Source organism: Neomonachus schauinslandi, chromosome 3 (assembly GCF_002201575.2).
Source record: "Neomonachus schauinslandi chromosome 3, ASM220157v2, whole genome shotgun sequence".
NCBI classification, from domain to species: domain Eukaryota; kingdom Metazoa; phylum Chordata; class Mammalia; order Carnivora; family Phocidae; genus Neomonachus; species Neomonachus schauinslandi.
Window position 1 is genome coordinate 159,824,689 of NC_058405.1, and position 23,544 is coordinate 159,848,232.

Below are 23,544 nucleotides of genomic sequence, written 5' to 3' on the forward strand. Positions count from 1 at the left end.
TCCTCCCAGGGCCTTTATCTCTCCAGGCCTCCTCTCCTGTAACTCTGAAATGGAGATAAGATTCCCGATTCCCAGAGGGAAGCATTTGCAAAGTGCTCTGAGTGCTTTGATGAAATTGATTAGATAAATGGAAACATATATATATATATATATATTTTTTGCAACTGCTCTAGCCTGTAAGAAAAATAAGTTATGTAAATGCAATGACTTGCCATTGGACAAATCATGAAGGTCCTTTGTAATTTCAGATATTATTTCACAAGAATTTTTTCCCAGCAACAAAAAACCAGAACGAGTGATTTGAAGTGTTTTAAAAATAAATACTGCTTGATATCTTTAAAGCAGTACTTTCATTATCAATGATTGAATTAACATTTTGTTTAATTTTTCTAGCTTCTCTCTTGAAGGGTTTGAAACATGCCAATATTGTGCTCCTGCATGACATAATCCACACCAAAGAGACTCTGACATTTGTTTTTGAATACATGGTGAGTTGCCCCAGCATTTTATAAAGCGTAAGAGAAAAGCCTGGTGCTCATGTAATGAATCTGTTAATATTTTATGGCATGATAAAACTTTCATTACAATGTGGAAAGTGTCATGGAAATTTTCATTATTATGATTACTAGAGACTATTGTTCTTATACTCCTTCTTTGCTCCTGTTTCTTTACCCACTGTATTTGCTGTCTTCCCCCCCCCACCCCCCCCCCCCTGCCTTACCAGCAATAATTAAATAAGCACGTTGAGTCTGCCTCCTAAAGAAAACTTTCATGCTTATTTTTTTATCTATTTTTAATCACCATCCCTGCAGAACCCATTTTTTCATTGACAATAAAGACATAAATCACAAGGTTTTTAAAAATTGTATCCTAGTTTACTAAATAATAACTCACTTTCATATTTTTGAAAGGAAAAAGCCATTCAAAATATTAGCAGAAAGAAATCCTAAGGCATGTATACTTGACTTGCCTCCAAGGAGAGTGAAAAATGCCTGTATCACTGTGTTCACTGGCAGTCATTTAAAATGAGCATCTTTTTGTGAGGAGAAACAAGCTTCCTTCTTAGGACAGCCATTTAGAAAGACACACTGTGTTTGACCTTAATAGTGAGGTCTCAGGAAACCTGGTTATGTATCTTTTGTAACTTATTCTCAAAAACTCTGAAGTTTGTAGTACCTCTGACAGTCACATCTGTGGTCTGCTTTAGGACACTGTTCAAGCTCTGCTAATGTCACTCTCTCCACCATTTGGTGTAGCACACAGACCTGGCCCAGTACATGTCTCAGCACCCAGGAGGGCTTCATCCTCACAACGTCAGGGTGAGTACTGTGGGAGTCAGGACTCCTCTCCGGCTTGCCCTCAGCAGAAGAATTTTGAAACAGACTGTCATTGCAAAGCAAAATCCCATGATACTAAATAAGAAGATGCCTATCATTGATATTCTAGAGAAAAGTTTAAAAAAAAAGTTCCCCCTCGGGGTGCCTGGGTGGCTGAGTCGGTTAAGCATCCAACTCTTGATTTCCACTCCGGTCATGGTCTCACGGTTGTGGGGATTGAGCCCCAAGTCAGGCTCCGCACTCAGCGGGGGAGTCTGCTTAAGATTCTCTCCCTCTGCCTCTACCCCTCCCCCCACCCCCGATCATGTGTGCGCATGTGCTCTCTCTCTCTCTCTCAAAAGAAGAAAATAAAACCTTAAAAAGAAAAAAAGGTCCCCCTTAAGATATAGAGCAGTGTCTAGTCATTTTCCAGGCAGCCTAAACTTGTCAGTCATTGCCATCATGCAATGACTGTGTCTTCAGAAGTACAAAGCAATTAAAAAGAATTGCATTCAAAGGAAAGAAGTGAAGCTAAGCCATCATAAAATAAATACATTCTTCATGGCAGACTACTGTGGTCTGCTGATAGCTCAGGAGAGAGCAGAAGAGTCAAGGAACTAGAGGTATTGGTTAAGGTGATGACCGCTTGGAGAAAGAACAGAGAAAGAACATTTTCAGGCTTGAGTGACTCTCATACCAGGCACTGTGCTAAAGGCTTAGAAGGATAAAAAGACATAGAAGACATGATTCCTAACGTCAAGGGTCTTACAACCAAAAACAAGAGTTTAGAAATATGCACCGGTACTATTATGGGACATTTGTGAATAACACCAAGTGAGAAATAAGACCTAGTGTAGATATGCAAAAAAGTAAAAGATATCTTCTCATTTTAAGAGCTTTTATGAAGCCAGACCTTAAAAGATGCATTGCATTTCAAGAGGCTAGAATGGGGGAAGATGTCACAGGAGGAAGGAATGTTTTCAGCAAAGGTACAGAGCAGAGAAGCAGAAGAGCAGAGCAGAGCAGTATAGGATGTGTTGAAGGAAGAGGATCCCAGAGTCATGGACCATTAGGGTTGGAGGAAACACAGTGTTTTTCAGTCTTCACATTCTGGCCCATTCGTGGGTTATGAAATAATTTGGTGATTAGCAACTAGCATTTTTTTAAAAGATGTATTTATTTATTTGACAGAGACACAGCAAGAGAGGGAACAGAAGCAGGGGGAGTGGGAGAGGGAGAAGCGGGCTTCCGGCAGAGCAGGGAGCCTGATGCGGGGCTCGATCCCAGGACCCTGGGATCATGACCTGAGCCGAAGGCAGATGCTTAACGACTGAGCCACCCAGGAGCCCCAGCAACTAGCATTTTAAAAAATGAAATGGAATAGATGAGAAAAGAATAGAAAATATTAGAGTACATTACACCTAGCAAGAATAAGCATTATATTGTGCAACTTTAGGTCCAGTTGAAACTGTACTTGTACCTCTGTATGAATACTGGATACGTATGTATTTCTTACTGTAAGTTGCAGCAGGAAAAAAAAAAAAAAAAGCCTTAAAAACATTGGGCTGGTCTAACTCCCTTATTTTGCAGAATTGGAATCCAAGGTTTGAGAAGACAAGTATTTTGCCTGAGGTTATAGAACCAGCTTTTGCCATTGCTGACCGTGATTCTTGGTTAAGGTCTTTTCCCACTAGTACCAATACTGCATCTCTGGTCCTGTTGGCCTGAAAGAGAGAATATATTAATGAGATGAGGGGTATGTAAGTCTGGAAAAATAGATTGGGTAGGTAGGTGAGAGCCTTATTTTCTAAGATGTGGACTCTATTTCTTAGACAGTAGGGTCATTAAAAGGGTTTGAGTTGAGAGAGAATGACATGATCAGAAGGAAATTTATGTAACTGTGGTCTGTGGGATGGATTAAAGAGTAGGAGATTCCAGTTAGGAGTTTCTTGATGTGGGCTAGCCCAGGGCTTCTCAAACTTCAATGAGCAGATGAATGACGTGGGCATCTGATTCAGGAAGTCTAGGGTGAGGCCTCACCTTTTGGATTTCTAACATAATCTCCTTGATTGACCAGAAGAATTATAACTCTATTAACAGAAATAGAAGAAGTTGATTTGGAGAGGAGGAGGAAGAGTCCTGTTTTAGACATGGTGAGCTTCTAGTTGAGGTGGAAATCCAAAGGGAAATGAGCAGCAGACAATCAGAGAGGAGATTAGTGCCCAGGAGGAAGCTATATGCTGGAGATGTAGACTTGGGGGTAATTGACTCAGGGAGTTTGTAGTTCAAGACAAGAGAGTAGATAACCAAAAGAGCAAATGCACAAAGATAAAAGAACTGATTATAGAACTTTTGCCTTTAGGGGTTGAAAGAGGAAAAGGACACAAGAGACAAAAAGGAAGCAGCTTTTCAGACTGTAGAGGATCCAGAAAAGTACACTCTCATGGAAGTCAAGGGAAGAGACAGTTTCAGGGAAGGCCATGGTCAAGAGGGCCACTGGCACCGGGAATACAGTTGAAAAATCATACTTGACTGCAATCATACTTGACTACTTTGTGGATTTGTGAGAGCTACACTAATAAATAGAGGGATTTCTTAGGGGTATGGAGAAGCACAAAGGAAGAAGTTTTCCAATCAAAGCCAGTGGGGGTAGGGATGAGTTCCCCACAGCAGACGCAGCAGTGAAAATGCTCCCGCTGGCCCAGATGGCACTAGCCCAGTGAAATTATTTTGTCCCCAAGAGCCTCACTGTGTTGGAAACAGGACTCACCCCTGGGGTATGGGAAGCCTCTCTGGAGAGAATCACCCACTACTTGGCTTGTTGACTGAGAAAACACCATTGGGTTGGGTTGTGTTATCAGTGAAGCTTGGGCCAGTGTGAAGGAAGAATCCAGGTTGCAAAGGATTCAAGAGTGAGTGGGTGGGGGTGCCTGGGTGGCTCAGTTGGTTAAGCGACTGCCTTCGGCTCAGGTCATGATCCCGGAGTCCTGGGATCGAGTCCCACATCAGGCTTCCGGCTCAGCAGGAAGTCTGCTTCTCCCTCTGACCCTCTCCCCTTTCATGCTGTTTCTCTCTCTCTCTCTCTCTTAAATAAATAAATAAATAAATAAAATCTAAAAAAAAAAAAAAAAAGAGTGAGTGGGTGGTGAGGTTAATCAGGGCAGACTGCAGTTTTAAGAAGCGTGGCTATAAAATACCATACATTAATACTGCAGTGCATTACCATTTATGAATGCTGGTGGACATGCACATGGAGCCGGGGAGGAAAGGGCCCGAAGAGCGAGGAGGTAGGAGGCGGGTGTGACCCATTAGTGAGAGCAGTCTGTACTCCAACATGAAAGGCATTTCAGGCTGGCCCACGAAGAAGCCTTGTCTCTGACTCAGCCAGCTGATGCTCCCTTTCCCTGTCACATTTTAATTTTCTTTTCTCTGGTTTCTCAGAATGTTGTAGAGCAGTTAGGCAGGTCTGAGTTTGAGTTTTGACCCCAACTGTTTCTTGACATGTTCTTAAAGTTTCCTTGAGCCTTATTTTTCTTATCTGCAAATCGGGAACAAGCCTATCTCCCTCATGGGGTTACTTTGAAGATTCTAAAAGGTGCAAGGTATTCAATAAAATGTTGTTTTCCCTTCCTCCTTTCTGTCTCTGTCCCTCAATTGTCTCGTGCTCCCTCCTTCCTTAGTATTTTCACATTGAAAAGCGTATCTGTAAGCACACGATGTAGCATCTTCTCTTTTTCCTGCAATTTTAGTTGCTTCTTCATATTGTCTTTCCAGAAACATTTATATTTATAGCTGATTGGAAGGTTAAATGTTGGTATAGGAATTTCACCACTTCGTGGTTTGATGAATGGTAAAATGGATAGTGTGTGTACGCAAAGCACCAAGAAGGGAAAGCACTGGGAAAACTCAAAGAACCAGTGAACATCTGAAGTAGGAGTGGCAAGAAATCTTTCACATTCTTAAATGGCATGTGAGCCCGAGGTGGGACCTGCATGGAAGTACACAGCCCCCAGGCTCCTGCTCTGGTCAGACCGTGCGGCCCCTCAGCTTGGCTCCAATGTCTCCTAGTCATTGTTAGGCCAGTACAGGTCCCAGCGTCTCTAAAGTTCCTAATTGAAGGCAAAAGTGGATCTCTCTGCACAGCTCTGCATCGGCTACTTTTTTTTTTTTTAAGATTTTATTTATTTATTCATGAGAGAGAGAGAGAGAGAGAGAGAGAGAGAGACAGAGGCAGAGGGAGAAGCAGGCTCCCTGCGGAGCAGGGAGCCCGATGCAGGACTCGATCCCAGGATCCTGGGATCATGACCTGAGCTGAAGGCAGACGCTTAACCGACTGAGCCACCCAGGCGTCCCTACATCGGCTACTTTGTCTGTGTCTCCAGGAATGCTGGGGCTGGGCTTTTCTCTTCTAAATTGCCAGAACATGTTCTCAGTTGGCAGAGGTCTTTGTAAACACTAATGTTGGTGTTTCAATTCTCAATTGCCAGTGGCTCTGGAAAAGAGCAAAAGACATTGGAATCCTAAGCATTCTTTTTTTCCTTCTGCTTCTACATTGGTGAGAACTTACTAATGTCTTCAGTTTCTATGCCTTACTTACCACATGCAACATTTAAAAATTTGGGCCTAGAATGTATTTTTCCCTCTTCTTTCTTCTTTCTGTTATTTATTCCTTATTCTCTTCAGATTTTTTTTTTTTTTTGGTCTCTCTTCCCTCTTAATCAAATGGCTGTACTATAGCTTGTTTTCAACTTTGAACTTTAAAAATAGTTTTAAAAAGATAATGGTTCCTTTATTTCCTACTACCATCTAAAGATATATTTCCCAGTCTGGTCTCCTTGTGTTATGTTTTTAAAAGGGTTTCATATCAGAGAGCCTGGAAAACTGAAGCAGTTGTAAACCTTAGAATACCATTTCCAGGTCAACTTTGATCTTATATGCTAAGTTCATCGGTGGGAAAAAAAATTAAATCTTTCACATCTAAATCAATAACTAGTGTTCCAAAGGAAACTTCCAAGTTTCCCTTTAGATTTTTAAGGAAGGGTAATCCTTCCAGTATCAAAGAAATGAGATGTCAGGAAAAGGCAGAATCCCTTTGTTTAGAACATGGTCTACTTACTTGACTTTTCTTGTCTTTTTTTTTTCCCCTCTCCGAATGTAAAATCTTCATATTTTCTTTTTTTTTTTTTGTCTCTCAAGAGACTTTTACTATATTCTTTCAGATGACTGTTTTTGATTTAGAGGAGAAATCAACACATAGTGGCTCAAATCTGCTTAGATAAGGTGTTCATTCCTTCCAGCTTTTCATGTTTCAACTTTTGCGGGGCCTGGCGTACATCCACCACCAACACGTTCTTCACAGGGACCTGAAACCTCAGAACTTACTCATCAGTCACCTGGGAGAGCTCAAACTGGCTGATTTTGGTAAGTCTTCCCTCGAGTCTCTTTCTGGGCTATGAACAATGATGCTTTTGTGTGCACATGTTTAAAGCATTGACTGGGCCTGGCCTTTGAAAAGTGGAGGCCCGTGACACGTGATGCTTTGTGAGGCTGTCAAACTACCCTATAGGAAGTGTGAGGCAAGAAACAGGGTGAGATTGGTAGCATCTAGAATTCCATCAAGCCCCAGTCTAATCAGATCCAAAAACTTGGGCACCTCTACTGCCCCATTGCCATTTTTTATAGAGAGACATGAATAGGGCAAACTGTACCTAGGAGGTTTTCCTACATGTGAGTGGATAGAAAAATTCTGTCCGCATAGATCCAGGTTATCCCATGATGACAGGATAAAGACGTAAACCCCAGATTATAGGATGGACTCCTGCTGGAATAGAGGCCCCAGGGCCTTTGCTCCTGCTCACCTATCAATAGAGCTGTCTTTGTATGAGTACCTGAGGTTTTTATTACCATCAAAGTGATGTGGATTTCCCTGGAGTATCACTGTATCTTTCCATTTAGCACTTATTACAGTTTATAATTATACACACACATATATTTGCGTGATGATTTTGTCTCTTCCACTAGACTATAAGCATTCTGAAGGCAGCCTGAGTCCATTTTGCTTATCATTGTATCCTTAGTGCTGGACACCACCGTAGGTGCTCAATAAATATTTGTTGAAAAATTGGAGCTGAGGAACCACTCTTCTCTGTTTGGCAGATATCAAGTGGTTGCACTGTAGCTGCAGTACTTTATTCTGACATAGTAGCTTTCATCTGGACAAGTAAGCATTTAACAGATACTCATTTATCAATTCCCCACAACAGAGAACTCATCTACTGAGGTTTTTCCCCAGCTCTAGATCATGTGATTCTGTGAGATAAGTAGCTAACTGACAAAAGTACTAATAGGGGCGCCTGGGTGGCTCAGTCGGTTAAGCATCTGACTCTTGATTTCAACTCAGGTCATCATCTCAGGGTCATGATCTCAGGGTCCTGTGATCAAAACCCATGTTGGGCTCCATGCTGGGCATGGAGCCTGCTTAAGATTCTCTTTCTCCCTCTGCCCCTCCCCACCTCTTAAAAAAAAAAAAAAAGTACTCTGATATTGCAGAAGAAAACTTAAGAGTGATGTGTCCAAAGTCCTACCAAACTAATTAATTTGGATTAGCAGTCCCCACCCTGTATTTTACTAAACTGGGGATTCCTGGACTGCAAAAATGGAGAGCGACAATATTAGTTGTGAATTGAGTTCTGTTGCTATGACCAAGACCCCAAATTGGAGGTTGTAAACATGTTAAAGCTTAACTTTCTCGGGACGCCTGGCTGGCTCAGTTGGTTAGGCACCTGCCTTCGGCTCAGGTCATGATCCCAAGGTCCTTGCTCAGTGGGGAGCCTGCTTCTCCCTCTGCCTGCTGCTCCCTCCTGCTTGTGCTCTTTCTCTCTGTGTCTTTCTCTCTGACAAATAAAATATATATAAAAAAAGTTTAACTTTCTCTCATATAACAGTCTAACCTAAGTAGTCAGAGCTTGTATGGTGGCCCTGTGGTGTCTTGACCCATGTCCCTTCTGTCTTGAGGCCCCACCATCTTTAGAGTATTGCCCCAACTACATATTTAAAGATGGCTGCCACCTCCTTCTGATTATAGCTTGGAGGAAGAGGAAAAGCAAAGAATGCTTAATCCCTCCAAAAAGGCATGATCTGGAAGCTCACACTTCAGTTCTGTTTATAGCATATAAGCAGGGAAGAAGTTGGTCACCTCACTATACTTAGCTTTCAGGAAGGCCACATCCAGCTGCAAAGTAGGCCAAAATTTGAGAAATTCACTTGATAAGGAGGTCCACGAGGGTCAAGATAGTTGAGTGACTCTATTAAAAGCACCCAAAGTTTGTGTATTATTTTTTAAATGTTGTTTATTCTGCCAGTTATTAACTCCTTAGTTGCATGCCTCGCTTCCTGGCTCTCCCGGAAGACCTAGGACAGTGAGTTCTGTGCTTTTCTTCTTTGGTCAGGTCTCGCTCGGGCAAAGTCCATTCCCAGCCAGACATACTCTTCAGAAGTTGTGACCCTCTGGTATCGGCCTCCTGATGCCTTGCTGGGAGCCACTGAGTATTCCTCTGAACTGGACATATGGTAAGAGCTAGTGCCAAGAAGGAGGATTCCTTCATCATCTGTATTGCATTTTAAATAATAATGTTAATAATGACAATCACATTTATAGACAGAAACATAAAGTGCTTTTAAATACATATCTCATTTGACTTTTGCAATCATTTTGTGAGTTTTTATGGTTAAAGAAACTGAGACTCAGAGAGATCTGGCCCAAGGCATATTCTGAATCCGATGTTCTTTCTACCATGCCTCTCTCTTCCCAGCTCTTCTCTTCAGTCCTTCGTCTTTCCCCCTTGTCCTCAGAGAAACACACACTCATACTCCCTGACCAGAGATACACACACAGACACACGTCTACACACTAATGCTTGCACATGCCCAAGCACCATTCCGAGCTTAGAGAAAAAGGCACACAGACCATGATTCAATAAACCTGATTTTCACACCAGTTCTATTTCTAATTAGTTACTCTGGGTTATGTTACCTTGAAAAGCATTATCCTCTTTGTGTCTGTATTTCTCCATTTTTTAAATGAGGGTAATAAACTCTCTCCATGAGAGGGGCTATAGTATAAGAATCAGATAGGTGTTTCCAAGTAAAACCACATCACTGGAGAGGCTCTTGGATTAATGGGGTGTTACAGTGAGTGTGGGATAACTCATCATCCTGAGCAGCAATGTTATGTTATCAGATCTTATTTCTGGAAATATCCCAGTTATCCAGGGGCCACAGTGAAATGTGTGGTGACTTTGCAATCATAGCCACCCCCTCAAAGGTAACAAAATATGTGGACATCCTTCAGTTCCTTAGAAGGTCTTATATAGACAAAAGGCCTTGTTTTAAAAAATATATCAATAATAGATTTTTAAAAAATTAAATAGTAGTCTAAAAGGCTAAACTAAGCTTTTGGATTTCCCAAAGAATTGAGAAAGGTTGCAGAAATATCCCTCCAGTGTATCTGGAGTCATTGATTCCCCAATACCCAGTACCATTTCTAGAAATATCACCAGCTAGTCAAAATCCTCCCACAACTATCAGCTCTCAGGGCTCTGTGCTGTCACTTCAAAGGCTTGCGACGGGCTCTGGCTTTCTCAGCGCTTAATGATTACTTCCTAGTCGTGCTTCACAGAGTGAAACTTCGGCTCATCGCTTTTAAACTTTGTTTTATTATGGAACATTTAAAACATTCCAAAGATAGAGCATATAGGGGCACCTGGGTGGCTCAGTTGGCTAGGTGTCTGACTCTTGGTCTCAGCTCAGGTCTTGATCTCACCGTTGTGAGTTCCAGCCCTGCACTGGACTTCACGCTGGGTGTGGAGCCTGCTTCGAAACAAAACAAAACACGCACATGAAAAAATATATACCATATATATACATCAGTGATTCTCAACCAGGGCAAATTTTACTCCCCAGGGACACTTGGCAATGTCTGGAGACATATTTTATTGTCACAGCTGGATAGGGTGTGCTCCTGGCATCTACTGGGTAGAGGCCTGGGATGCTCCTATGAGGCACAGGACAGCCCCCCAAAATGAAGGTTTATCTAGCCCCAGATGTCAACGGTATCAAGATTGAGAAACCTGATGTAGTTTAAGAAGCACGATAAGTGAACTTCATGAACCCACTACCCAGTGTCACAACCAGAACACGCTGTCATATTTCCGTGTGCCCCTCTCCCAACAACCTGCCCTTCTGCCAGGCTGGCTTCAAACCTGAATTTTTTTCTTATCTTCATTCCCTTACCCCTTCTAAAAATCATATTTTTACATTTTTATGTGTTCTAAAGATAGTGTTTTGTTTTACCTGCTTTTGAGTCTGTAAAAATGGTATTATATTGTTTTTAGCCTTCTGGGTCTTGCTGTTTTCTACTCCAGATGTTTCTAAGATCATTCATGTTGACGTATGTAGCTGTGCTTTATTCCCTGTTGATGGACGTTTCAATTAGTTAGTTTGGTTTTTTTGTTTTGTTTGTTTTCGTTGTAATGAATATACTTGGTACTCATATTTAAGGATTTCTCTATAGTATTTACTTAGTGGATTTGCAGTGTCACAGGGTATATGAATGTTCAACTGCCTGAGATAGCGCCGAGTTGCTTTCCAGATATAAACAGATATATCCTCAGCTGTACCAACTTTATAATCAAGTGGGTAGAATGGTATCATGTTTTGATCTAAATTTGTGTTTTCCTAATTACTAATGAGGTTGGACACCTTTTCATGGATTATTTGCCATTTGTGCTTCTCTTCTGTGAATACCTACTTGTGTCTTTTGCTTATTTTCTTTTGGTCTCTCTGTCTCTGTCTCCCTCCGTCCCTCCCTCCCTTTCTTTCTTTCTTTATTGATTTATATGTGTTCTTCTAAATAGGAACCTTTTATCAGTTTTGTGTGTTGCAAGAAGCCTCCTCAGTTCATGGCTTATGCTTTCATATCCTTATGTTGTCTTTTCGAACAGAAGTTCTTAATTTTAATATTGTTGACCTTATCAAGTCTTTTCTTTTATGGTTAGCCCTTTTGTTTCTTGTTTAAAAAATTCTTCCCTCCTTGAGGTCAGAATGATATTTTCCAATACATCCTTTTAAAAGTTGTAAAGTTTGTCCTTTCATTTTAAATTTTTAATATACTGGAAATTGATTTTTGTCTGTGCCAACCAATTGTCTCACCCCAATTTCTTCAGTGATCTGCTATACCAAATCTCTCATAAATCAAGTTTCCATAAATGCAGAGGTCTGTGTCTGGGCTCTCTACTCTATTCTGTTCCACTAGGGGCCAGTTTCTCTGTCCCTGCACCAATGTCCCACTGTTTAATTGCTATAGCTTTATAATAATATTTGATACCTGGTAGGACAAGTGTCCCCACCTATTTCATCTCCTTCCTCAGGAGGGTCTTGGCTATTTTTCCCCTTTGATTTTTCATATACATTTTATTTATTTATTTATAAAGATTTTATTTTTGTGAATCTCTACACCTATTGTGGGACTCGAACTCACAACCTGAGATAAAGAGTTGCATGCTCTACTGACTGAGCTAGCTGGTGTCCCATGATTTTTCATATACATTTTAGATTCAGTGTTTCAAGTTTCATGAAAAAATCCTAGTGGCATTTTCATTAGAAATTGCATTGAAATTATAGAACTCTCCGAGGATAATTAACACCTTTATAATATTGTTTTCCAATTTTTAAACACAGTATATCTCTTCATCTGTTTGGTTTGTCTTTAACATCTTTTAGTAGTTTTATCATTTTCTCTCTAAGCTCTTACATATCTAGAGCAAAGGTCCTTGTAAGTCTATTTCTGCTGTTTATTGTTTCTTTTGGTTCTTACATATGGTATCTTTTTTTTCCGTGTGTTTAGTTTTTTTGACAGCGATATGCTAATTTGCCTTGGAATTGAATTTGTGGGATTTTTTTGAGGTCTTGAATGATTTCAAGGGAAGATTTGCATTTGGTTCTGTTATGTGCATTATTTTTCAAGAAATTAATTTTTGTATTTTATATAAGTGTTGGTCTGCCACTCAGATCTTGATTTCCTGATATCATTCCCCACTAAAAAGAACTCAGACATTTTGGAGAAATGGCCAATTCTAAGGCTGGGGCAGGGAAAGTATAAGATGAGCCAGGAACATCTTGGTGGGCCAGAACATTTTTTTACAAAGTAGTCAAAAAATGATGGGATTATATCAAAAAGACAGGGGAAGCAACTTGAAGAAATGTCCACTGGTCACAGATGTACAATTTGAGTACAATTTGACTTAAATCAAAGCAAATTATGTGGGTAATGGATTATAGCCCACTGAATAAAATAAGAATGCGCAAGTCCATACTAAGGTTAGCTGGCTAGCTGGATAAGAAAGGAAGCACCTCCTTACAGTAGCACACCAGCTAATAACTGGAGAAGAAATGATGGACTTAGAAAACCACTGTTTTTCAGTGTAGCAGTGATTGGCTCAAACAAGAATTAACAATGTTAAACTAGAGCAGAAAGTTTGATGAGGAATAAAAAATTTACATCGTCTCAAATTATCTCTCCACAAATTACTTATCAGTTACAAAGAAAAAAATAGTTTATAGTTAGAGAAACTTGGCAGACACCACCTTCACCAAGTGATTAGAGTCAATATTATCAATAATGGGACTGACTGACACAGGGTGCCTCCTAATATGAAGCACTGAGAAGGGTACAATATGACTTACGTGGTTTTCCTGCCCAAAAAAATCCCAAACATCAGATAAATTAACTCTGTTAGAGGGACATTCTGCAACATAACTGGCCTGTCCTCTTGTAAAGGGTTGTAGGAGAAGGAAAATTTCCCTCTGTCCTCTTAGAGTCTGTGGATAAACCTGCAAACTGACAACAGATTAATGGGAGAAAAGCATGTAAATTTTATTTGATGGTAAAAGTTTTATGTAACATGGGGGGAGGGGCTTTATAGAAAGAAGAGAAAACCCCCAAAGAAGCAGCTAGGCTTGGAGGCTTTTATACCATTCTGACAAAGGATGATAAATTTGTAGGGAAGTGATAAGACAAAAGAAAGGGGCTTCTGGACTCTTTAGGGGCAGTAAATTGTGGGATGGACATCCTCACAAGGGGAATTTATGCCCTACCTTCAGGGAGATGGGAGGAGGCAGAAAGCTCATCATATGTTTGCTTTTTCTCAGTTGCCTTCAGCTCAAAATAATCTTTATACCAGAGTGGCATATTTGGGGGTGGCATATTTTGATCCCCTACTGGGTCAAGGTTTTAAAAGGCAAAGAAAGACTGAGGAATTGTTCCAGAATAAAGAAACTAAAGAGATAAGCCAACAAATGCAATGCATGGTCCTAGATTGGATTCTGGAGGAAATGGAACTAAAGAACAGTACTGGGACAAAAGGTGAAACTTAAATATGGACTGTAGATCAGAGAGTAGTATTGAATCAATGTTAAATTTCCTGATATGATAATGGCACTGTTGTTATGTAAGAGAGAGTATGTAGAGGTGAAGAATTAAAGATCTGCAACTTACTTTCTCTACTGCTTCAGAAAAAAAGAGGAAAAAATGAAAGAGGCAAAACGTTGGCAATTGGTGAATCTGCTTGAAGAGAGTTCTACTATTCTTGCAACTTTTCTTTAAGTTTGAAATTATTTAAATATTAAAAGTCACCACCAAAGTTGAGAAAAAGCTGGTGTTCCACCAAAGATAGCATAAGAAGCATTGACCTAGTATGTGATCGGTATTTGCAAATATTTCACATGCGTTTGAGAAGAATACAGATTCCTGAATTGTTGGGTACAGGTTTTTACATATATTCAAAAATTCAAGGTTAATTGTGTTATCCAAATCTTCTTTATATCATTTTTGTCTGTTTAACTTATCAATCAAAGTTGTGTTGAAATTGTTCACTACATTGTTGATTTCTCTTAATTCCATTAATTTTTGCTTTATATACTTAAAGCTACTTTCATTAAGTGCAAATAAATTTAAAACTCTTTAAAACTGTTTAAAATTGTGCACTTTAAATCTTACCTTTGGAATAATTTTCCTTTCTTTTGAAGTAAATCTTTTAGAATATTCTTCAGTGTAGGCCTATCAGTGGCAAACTCTGCTTTTGTGTCTTAAACTCTCATTGTTGAAAGGTAAACTTGCTGGGGATGTAATTCAAGATTGATGCTTATTTTTTCTCAGAACTTTGAAGATATCATCCCCCTGCTTTGTGTTCCGTTGTTGCTGTTGTGAAGTTTGCTTTTAGCCTAATTGTTGAGAAGTTTGCTTTGAGTCTTATTGTCTTACTTTTACAGGTGATCTCTCATTTTAGCTAGATGTTTTAAAGATTTTTTTTTTTTTGCCTTTATTATTATAGAGTTTTCACTTTAAGGTGTCTGGTGTGCGTTTCCTTTCACTTACCCTGCTTGGTATATATCGTGCTTCTTCCAGTTACAAATCATGTCTTTAGTTGGTCATTTCCTTCTTGAATGTTGCCTCTATTCCCATCTCTTTCTGGAGCTCCAATGAAAGATTATCAGACCATGTTTTTCTATTATCCACAGTTCTTATGCTCTCTTTCATATTTCCTGTCTCCTTAACTTTCTGTGCTGCCTTCTGCATTATTTCTTCAGTTCACCCAGTCCTTTAAGTCTGTCTTAAGCTACGTATCCCTCACATATACAAGATATACACAAATGTATATGATTTCATTGGTGTTTCATGAATTTAACCATGAATAATGATAACACAAAATAGAAATTCAATTTTAAGTTAAAGTTATTGTCATTGCTTATTCATTCCATTCTTATTATTGTGTTCCCAGTAAAACTTAAAAAGTAATATAAAAATAGAGCAATAGGCATCTTTCATTGAATTTACTGTTATTTGTTTACTCTCTACACAATTGTCAGGTATCAGGTATTTACATCACGATTCCTCTTCTTCCCCCATGTTTTTTTCTTTTCAGAGTGGTAAAAGGGGAAGTGAGTAGGGAGAAGATTGCCAATTGACAAAGGAAGGAAAGGGGGGAAATCCTATTGTGCTAGGCCACGAAACCCCATAGGGCACAAGCTGAGTGCATTTTTATTTATTTATTTATTTATTTGGTGGGGGATGCAAGGGGAGAGGGAGAGAGAGAAAATCTTAAGCAGACTCCATGCTGGGCTCGATCTCACAACCCTGGGATCATGACCTGAGCCAAAATCCAGAGTCTGATGCTTAACCGACTGAGCCACCAAGGTGCCCCAAACTGAGTGCATTTTAAGAGGCAGATGACCATGGGGGAGCATTAGAGCCTTCGTCTTAAAGAAACTAATGATACCAGAGTGCCGGAGCCTCTCATTCACAGTAGCCCAGGTGACAGCAGTGTCAGTGGGGGCCCAGAGCAAACAGACTATGGAAAACATACAAGTAGGACATACTGGTTATTCCCAGCACTTAATACCAATGCTCTCTCATCTCCCATCATTGTTTCTTCTTTCTTTCTGCCACCTTTTCAAACCTTAAACGATTCTATTAGCAACTTCAGTGAGAAAACTCAATGTTTTAGGATAATTACACCATTTTGTTTTTGTTTTTTACCTTTTTTGTATTGTGTTAGAATACACATAACATAAAATTTACCATTTTAACCATTTTATTTTTTTAAGATTTATTTATTTATTTTAGAGGGAGAGTATGAGTGAGGGGAGAGGGAGAGGGAGACAGTCCTCAAGCAGACTCCCCACTGAGCGCAGAGCCTGACACAGGGCTCAATCCCATGACCCTGAAATCATGAGCCAAAATCAACAGTCAGATACTTAATTAACTGAGCCACCCATGCACCCCGATTTTAAGCATTTTAAAATGTACAATCCAGTGGCATTAAGTACATTGACATTGTAGTATAACCATCGCCATTATCCATCTCCAAAACTTTTCGTCATCCCAAAGTAAAACTCTGTACCCATTAAACAAAGACTCCCTATTACTCCCTTCCCCCAACCCCTATTCTACCTGCTGTCTCCGTGAATATAACCCTTCTAGGTACTTCATTTAAGTGCAGTCATACAATATTTTTCTTCTGTGTCTGGTTTATTTCACTTAGCATAATGTTTTCAAGGTTCATCCATGTTGGGGTAAAGTGGGTTTTAAAGGATTTATTTTGGCACACAACGTGTACTATTCAAAACTGACTTCAGGCAGCTGCTGGTTTTAGGATTATGAAAAGTTGTTCCTGCCTGAGAGATTGCAGATTTTTCCTGCTGCAAACTTCCAAATATAAAGAGTGGCCCAGGGAAAAGCAAATGGAAATGTCATGTCACTGTCATACATTATGTTGTACTGAATTAATTTCAACAGTGAAAAATGAAATACTGATCCATTTCTCCCAACAACATTTTTGTATGCTCTTTACACCTCTGAAAAACCTAAAACTCCTGAAATGGTTGATTTCCCCAGAGATTGCCTAAGGAATTTGAAGAATCTTTTACTCTCTTAGGGAAGAATTTGTTCATGCTCAGAATAGAGGAAAAATTAGGAAGAAAGCCAGAAAAAGCAAAAAACATAAGCTGTTTCCTCTAACTTGACTGAAGAGCCACGGTTGGAGCAATAAAATGACCCAGTGCATCTCTCCTTTCTGGAAGGATTCACTGGTTGACGCCATCGGGGCTTTTTACCCTGCAAAGGAAGTTCCCCTTCATCTACATGGTCTGCCCCAAGGGTATCTCCACAGAGCAGAAATCCTCTGAGCAGCTTAAAGATAGGAAGGGGAAGAAGAGGAGGTAAGAAGAGCCAGAGGATGAAGATTTAAGAACAAAGCAGAGGAGCAAAAAGAAATAGGAGCGGGTTTCCTATCTGGACCTAAATGTTCAGAATATTTTAAATGTTTGCTTAAGGCTAGGCTGGAGGTGGACAAAATAGACAATAGCCACTCAACTTGTTTACAAAGCAAATTAAAAAATACAATAGCTCTGAAGAACAAATGAAAAAAATCAGAAGATGAGTTGTATAGTTTTTAAAGAACAATGCTTACGTCTAGAAAGCATCTTTTGTTTTTCAAACTTAAAGTGCACGGATTTATTTTCTTACCAATGCATTGATATTTATGGTACTTACGGATATTCCAGGTACTGAAATATAATTGATTTAGGAATTTTGTTTGTCTTGCAAGTGTCCAAGTAAGCACATGGGCACCCACGTGTGTGTGCGCACACAGACACACAGACACACACACACACACACACACACTATATATGTATATAAATATTAAAAATATAAACAAGTAACCTTAGACTCTATATTTGTTAGGTGAGAAAGGTTTTAATCTACCCCTAGGTGAAACTTAAAAAGAAAGACTCGAGAATGCCGCTAACGCACCAACCATACGAATGCAAATGGAGAATTTCAACCAAATGTTAACGTATTATTCTGTAACACAAACACCTTGTACTACTTGTATAATGGCCTGAACGTCTCCAATATTTTACATAATTCTGTACACTGTCCTAGCGGAGTAGAAGACAAAGGACACTAAGAAGTTGCTCACAAAAGGCCTTCCTTCTTGGTTTCCTACAGCTACTACTATGAAAAAACAACAAGTTTTTCCCAAGCATTGAAAACCTTTTGAAGAAAGGGAAAAAGTGGACTGCAGGTTTAAACCTGGTAATGACCTTGGTTTTCAACCTTGTTTAAAATATACCATCAGGCCTTCTGGTGGCTTGTGAGCCCCTGGCGTTTCTGGTAGGTGTTAGGGTACTGGATGGAAGGTTGGCTCAAGTCTTCAAAAACCAACACATTTCCATTTCTATTTCAGAGCAGTTAATATACAATTACATATGTTTTACACACACACACATTTTTTCATTTCAAAATGAAGTGGTTTGAGACCTTTCAAGCACATACAGAGAAAGCAGTGGGTGGAGACCATTTGATGGCATTCACCAACTCGATTTCCTAGTTGGCTTATCTCATAATTGACCATTGCTAGCAATCAGGATGGTTTTTGACCATTTGACAGTTTTCTGTTACTTTTATTCTCCTCCGTATATTGTTTAACTCCTACCTTTTATATCTGTTGCTTTAAAGACAAGAAACAACAAAAGAAAAAGGATTTTAAAATACAAGCTAGTGGGGCGCCTGGGTGGCTCAGTTGGTTGAGCGACTGCCTTCGGCTCAGGTCACGGTCCCGGGGTCCTGGGATCGAGTCCCGCATCGGTCTCCCTGCTCTGCGGGGAGCCTGCTTCTCCCTCTCCCACTCCCCCTGCTTGTGTTCCCTCTCTCGCTGTGTCTCTCTCTGTCAAATAAATAAAATCTTTAAAAATAAATAAATAAATAAATAAATAAATAAATAAATAAATAAAATAAAATACAAGCTAGTGAGGAGCTTTACAATGGCAATAATTCTAAAAATTCACCTCAAGATACTGTTCGCCAGATTCTTAAGTTATATTTGTCTGATCAAAATTCTTATATCACATATCAAGATGTCTCTAATACAAGAAAAATAATTAAAAAGTAAATATGGTGGCCACTGTATCCAAATTGGCTTTTTAAAAAATTGCCAATGATTTGGTATCTTTTATTTACATATGTGCATAATTCTGAAAATAAGCCAGTTGGTTATTTTAAATGCAAACCAAATAGTCATGAAAACAGTTTTTATCTTTTTTGACATGATAAGATACAATGATATTTCAATTTTCATTTTTTCTTTTTTTTAAGATTTTATTTATTTATTTAAGAGGGAGAGAGAGCACTCATGAGTTGGGGGGGGCGGGGCAGAGGGAGAGGGAGAAGCATACTCCCCGCTGAGCAGGCAGCCCAATGCTGGGCCAATCCCAGGACCCTGAGATCATGACCTGAGCCGAAGTCAGACGCTTAACTGACTGAGCCACCAGGCGCCCCTCCATTTTCTTTTTAATATAAATTCTATCCTCAAACCAGACACATTCTTAAACTTGTTTACCAAGAAATCTGCTTTCTCCTCCACAAGCAATTTAAAGTGAAATTAAATAGCGTGTGTCTGCAATCCAATGGAAAAAATGAAAAGTTATCATATGTAATGAATACATATGAATAATATTAAAGACCATATTTAAAATGAACTTGGTAATAAATTTTTAATAATATGATCATCTATAATAAAGTATTTTACTTAACTATCTTTCTTTATCATGCCACACAAGAAAATGTCAGGATGATTAAGGGAGTTTGCAAAATTATGTGTTTTAAGTGCAAAGAATTTGGAGTGAAAGGATAGGACCATGAAGATAATCACTGTAATCTGTCACCTGGACCACTTTTATCTCTCAAAAGACTTATATGAATAAAAATGTGTATTATTAGCAAAATAAATCTTACCCCTTACTGTCCCTCAGGAATTACGCTCCAGTTCGACCACAGAGGAAATAAATCTTGTATTTCACCCATTTTGAGATGCCCACTCTCTGCTAAATAGGATGCACCTTTTAATCAGTAGCGTTTTACCAGGGCCATCAGCCAGGCTGCAGCTGGGACTGCAGGTACCTTTGCACATGTGTGAACATCAAATGCCAGCATCAAAGATTGCAGAATGGTCGTCAGTGACTTGGAAGAAAGTCTTGCAGACAGGAGAGCTCTTTTTCCTTCCTTCTTTTTTAACTAGGAACCAAACGGTTGTGGAGAGGGAGTGAATCAGACAAGTTTAGTAACATTCTTTAAGCAGGAGTCAAAAGTAGGTTAACTCTACGTAATTGCAAGGTCAGCTTAGGAACCCAGGACCCATGACTCTGTTTTCTTATGGATTATTTTAAGAAATGCTGCATCATCAAACTCCTGATATAGAGGATGATCCCATGGATAAAAACAGACATCAAAGAGTCTGAGTCAAATGCTAATGTAAAAAAGTTTTAGGAGTACCCAAACCAATTTATTTCACTTAATGTTCCATTTGTTGCAAGTACAAGTATGATATGTGATAAAATAATCTGTCTAATTAAATTTATAATAGCCCTTTCAATAGCTGTAAAAGGAACATTCTGATTGTGTCATGGTTTAACTTGCAGGAGTTTTTCTTCTTAATATGTTATTTACACTAAGGGTGCCTCTTACAATGAATGATAGCATCTTAGATTCCGTGAAAGAGAGCATTCAATTTGGAGGTTCAGTACTTTTGCCTCTTCTCATAAAATGGATAATGAACTTGATGAGCTGAAATGTTTGCTATCTTTACTGTGTTCCTAAACGCTGGCTGCATATCATTTTAACTAAAAGCTGCAGGCTGTTCTTTTCTTTTTCTTTTTTTCTTTCCCAAGACTTTTAATAGCATGTGGCCCCTGTTTAACCCCCCCCCAAATATTTACTGGAAGGAGAAATACTAGCGGTTCACTTTCGCATGTAGTGTTTCCTTGAACGTGTTGGGCCGACTCTTGTTTCCTTTGCTAGGGGCGCAGGCTGCATCTTTATTGAAATGTTCCAGGGTCAACCTTTGTTTCCTGGGGTTTCCAACATCCTTGAACAGCTGGAGAAGATCTGGGAGGTAAGAGAAGAATTCCTCTGAGGAAGAAGAAATACCTACTTTTCAAACTTTGAACCAAATTGCCTTTAGAGACTATGAAGTAGTCCATGTGCTTTGAGATGTTATGCTGTGTATTAAGGCTGTGGAAACTGGGGTATTTGCCACAGGTATAAACACCCTGGGAATGAAGGCGGGGTCAGGAAACCGCCTGTTGTCCTGTAGCAGCCCCTGAATCCACCTGCTCCCTGTCACGATTTTCTCAACCCCCCAGGGCAATTTCTGCCGGTTCTGCGTAAGCACGTCTCTGCCTCACCACCCTCAGCTCTAACTCTATCATATATTTGGCCCTGGGTCCTTGTCAACTGAAGATGAGGCACTAAATTTCCACAGAACTCTGATAAAACAAAGGCTTACGGTGTCAGTGTGAGAGAAGCATACTATTTATCACGCTCTTCCAAAACCACATCCCTAGGGTGTGAAGGTGCTTTTCTGTGTGGTTCCCTTTCTTGACTCACTATCCCTACCTCATTTGAAGATTTTATTTCTTTATTTGTCAGAGAGAGAGAGAGAGAGAGCAAGCACAAGCAGGGGGAGTGGAAGAAGGAGAAGCAGGCTTCCCGCGGAGCAGGGAGCCCGATGCGGGGCTCGATCCCAGGACCCTGAGCCGAAGGCAGATGCTTAACTGACCGAGCCACTCAGGCATCCCTATCCCTACCTCTTTTGTACCATGATGTACTTCTTTCTTTCATCTCTTGTAGCTTACGTTCCATGTACTACAGTCATGTGTATATTTTACTTTTTGGGGGGTTTTTTTTCATTGTGGTAAAATATACATAAAATTTACTGTCCAACCATTATTAAGTACATTCACCTCATTGTGCAGCCATCACCACCATCCAGTTCCAAAACGTTTTCATCACCTGAAGCAGAAGTTCTGTACCCATGAAACATGAACTCCCCATCTTCCTTCCTTCCAGCCCCTGATAAGCTCTCATCAACTCTCTGACTCTATGAATTTGCCTATCCCAGGTATCACATATCAGTGGAATTCTATAGTATTTCTCCTCTGTGTCTGGCTTATTTCACTTATACTTTAAAGTTTCATCCATGTTGTAGTGTGTGTCAAAGTGCTTTAAACTACACTGTTGTTATCCTGGATCCTGCTCCCTTTCAAGTTTGCTTGCTTGCTTCTGGAGCGTTCTTGCTAAGAGCCTCTGATAAGGGGTTTCTTGGGAGATATGGCCAGAGTGGGGGTTTTCTGTGTAGGTGAGGAAATTCGTCTTCTCTGGAACTGCTTTACAATTTTGCGGCAGAGACACAGTTTTGTTAACACAACCACAGTTCCAAACTCTGAGGACAAAGTGAGAGCACGTCACTGCATTCAGCGGTGTGTTATCTTTTATACTATTACAGTTCAAGCAGGGTAGAAACTTCAGCATTACAGACCAATCCTGAATTAGTGTTTCATTAAACGTGGTCTACACAGATGAAAATAGGAAAGCTATTTTGGGTTCTATGATATTTGATGTAGGAATTGCCTCTTTGAAAGCAATGGGTCCATTCTACTCTCCCAACGTTTAACCACAACTGTTATTTACATTTATCCTGAGATCTCACTCTTAGGAATGAAGACATAATGAGAAAACCTGAATCTTTATTTTACCATCTTTCTAAAATGCCTCTGTGTGTGTGTGTGTGTGTGTATCTGTGTTTTCATCTGAATAACTGTCACGTCTTTCTGATCAATTTTTTAGAAATCTAATTCTTGTAATAAGTGTTTTTAGCAAATAATCCCAGATGTAGTTCTAAAACCAGAATAAAACAAACTACGCAGACTTTAAATCCATTAATCAAAATGCCTTCGGTTTCCTTTCCAACAAAGGCAGAAAACAGCCCTGTGCAGCCCACTGATTTCAAACATAGCACTCACTATCTGCCTTTTAAAAGCCTTCAGGGAGAGAGTAGATCAACAATTTTTGGTTTTCAGTGTCCCAGACAGTGAAGTGGAGATTTGGTAATTTTCTCAAGTGAAAACGAATTCAATAACTTTCAAATAGAAACTGAGCATCAAATTGCCAAATAAAGGATATTGGATTTTTATTTAAACGTTAAAAATCTCAAGCTTAAAGATTTCAGTATAATACTAAAAAATGTTTGGTATCCATTTTGTTGGCTTTAATTAAACATAATACAAAGTAACCAATAATTCTAGTAACTATCACCTTAGAGAAAATATGGATGTGGTCGCTATTTATTTCCTTTGTTGCTTTTTCTTCATTACCTTTGCTACCTTTTCATTGTGCTTTGCCAGCCGCCAGAAGACATTTGGGTGCATGTGAATCCCTTGTTTACGTGCACATCTGTACAAATAGAGAAGATAGTAAGTTGAAAAAGAAGAATCAGCTTCCCATCCTCTGGCCCCCTCCCACAAAAGAAGAATTAGTCCAGTTGGTTTTTCAAAATGGATTCCAGGATTCTTAGTGTTCCCTCAGGCTCAGGGTGGTTGACAGGAAAAGCCTATAATCCTCTCAGTAGCTTTTCAGTTTGTTTAGGGAATGGATCAAAGAAAGATTTTCCTGGGTGGCATGATTTTTTTATTGTATGAGAGAAAATAGCACTTCAGTGTCTTTTGTTTGAGGACGATCTTAGCGGGCACCACAAAATGTACCTCTCAGTCAGCGTCCTAGTCAGCAAGCTGGTAGACATTAAGATTCTGGATTCTGCATTGATTATTACTAGTA

At 39.6% G+C, this 23,544-nt stretch overlaps 1 protein-coding gene across 2 annotated transcripts in view; it reads left to right on the forward strand.

The window, feature by feature from the left end:
* CDK15 (cyclin dependent kinase 15) overlaps nt 1-23,544 on the forward strand; it is a 74,818-nt gene that overhangs the window by 17,461 nt on the left and 33,813 nt on the right. For both annotated transcript variants that reach the window (XM_021703188.1, XM_021703189.1), the window contains exons 5-9: nt 394-488; nt 1,257-1,319; nt 6,614-6,737; nt 8,765-8,885; nt 20,731-20,824. In XM_021703188.1, coding sequence (XP_021558863.1) covers nt 394-488; nt 1,257-1,319; nt 6,614-6,737; nt 8,765-8,885; nt 20,731-20,824 — 497 coding nt within the window. The remainder of the gene's footprint in view (nt 1-393; nt 489-1,256; nt 1,320-6,613; nt 6,738-8,764; nt 8,886-20,730; nt 20,825-23,544) is intronic.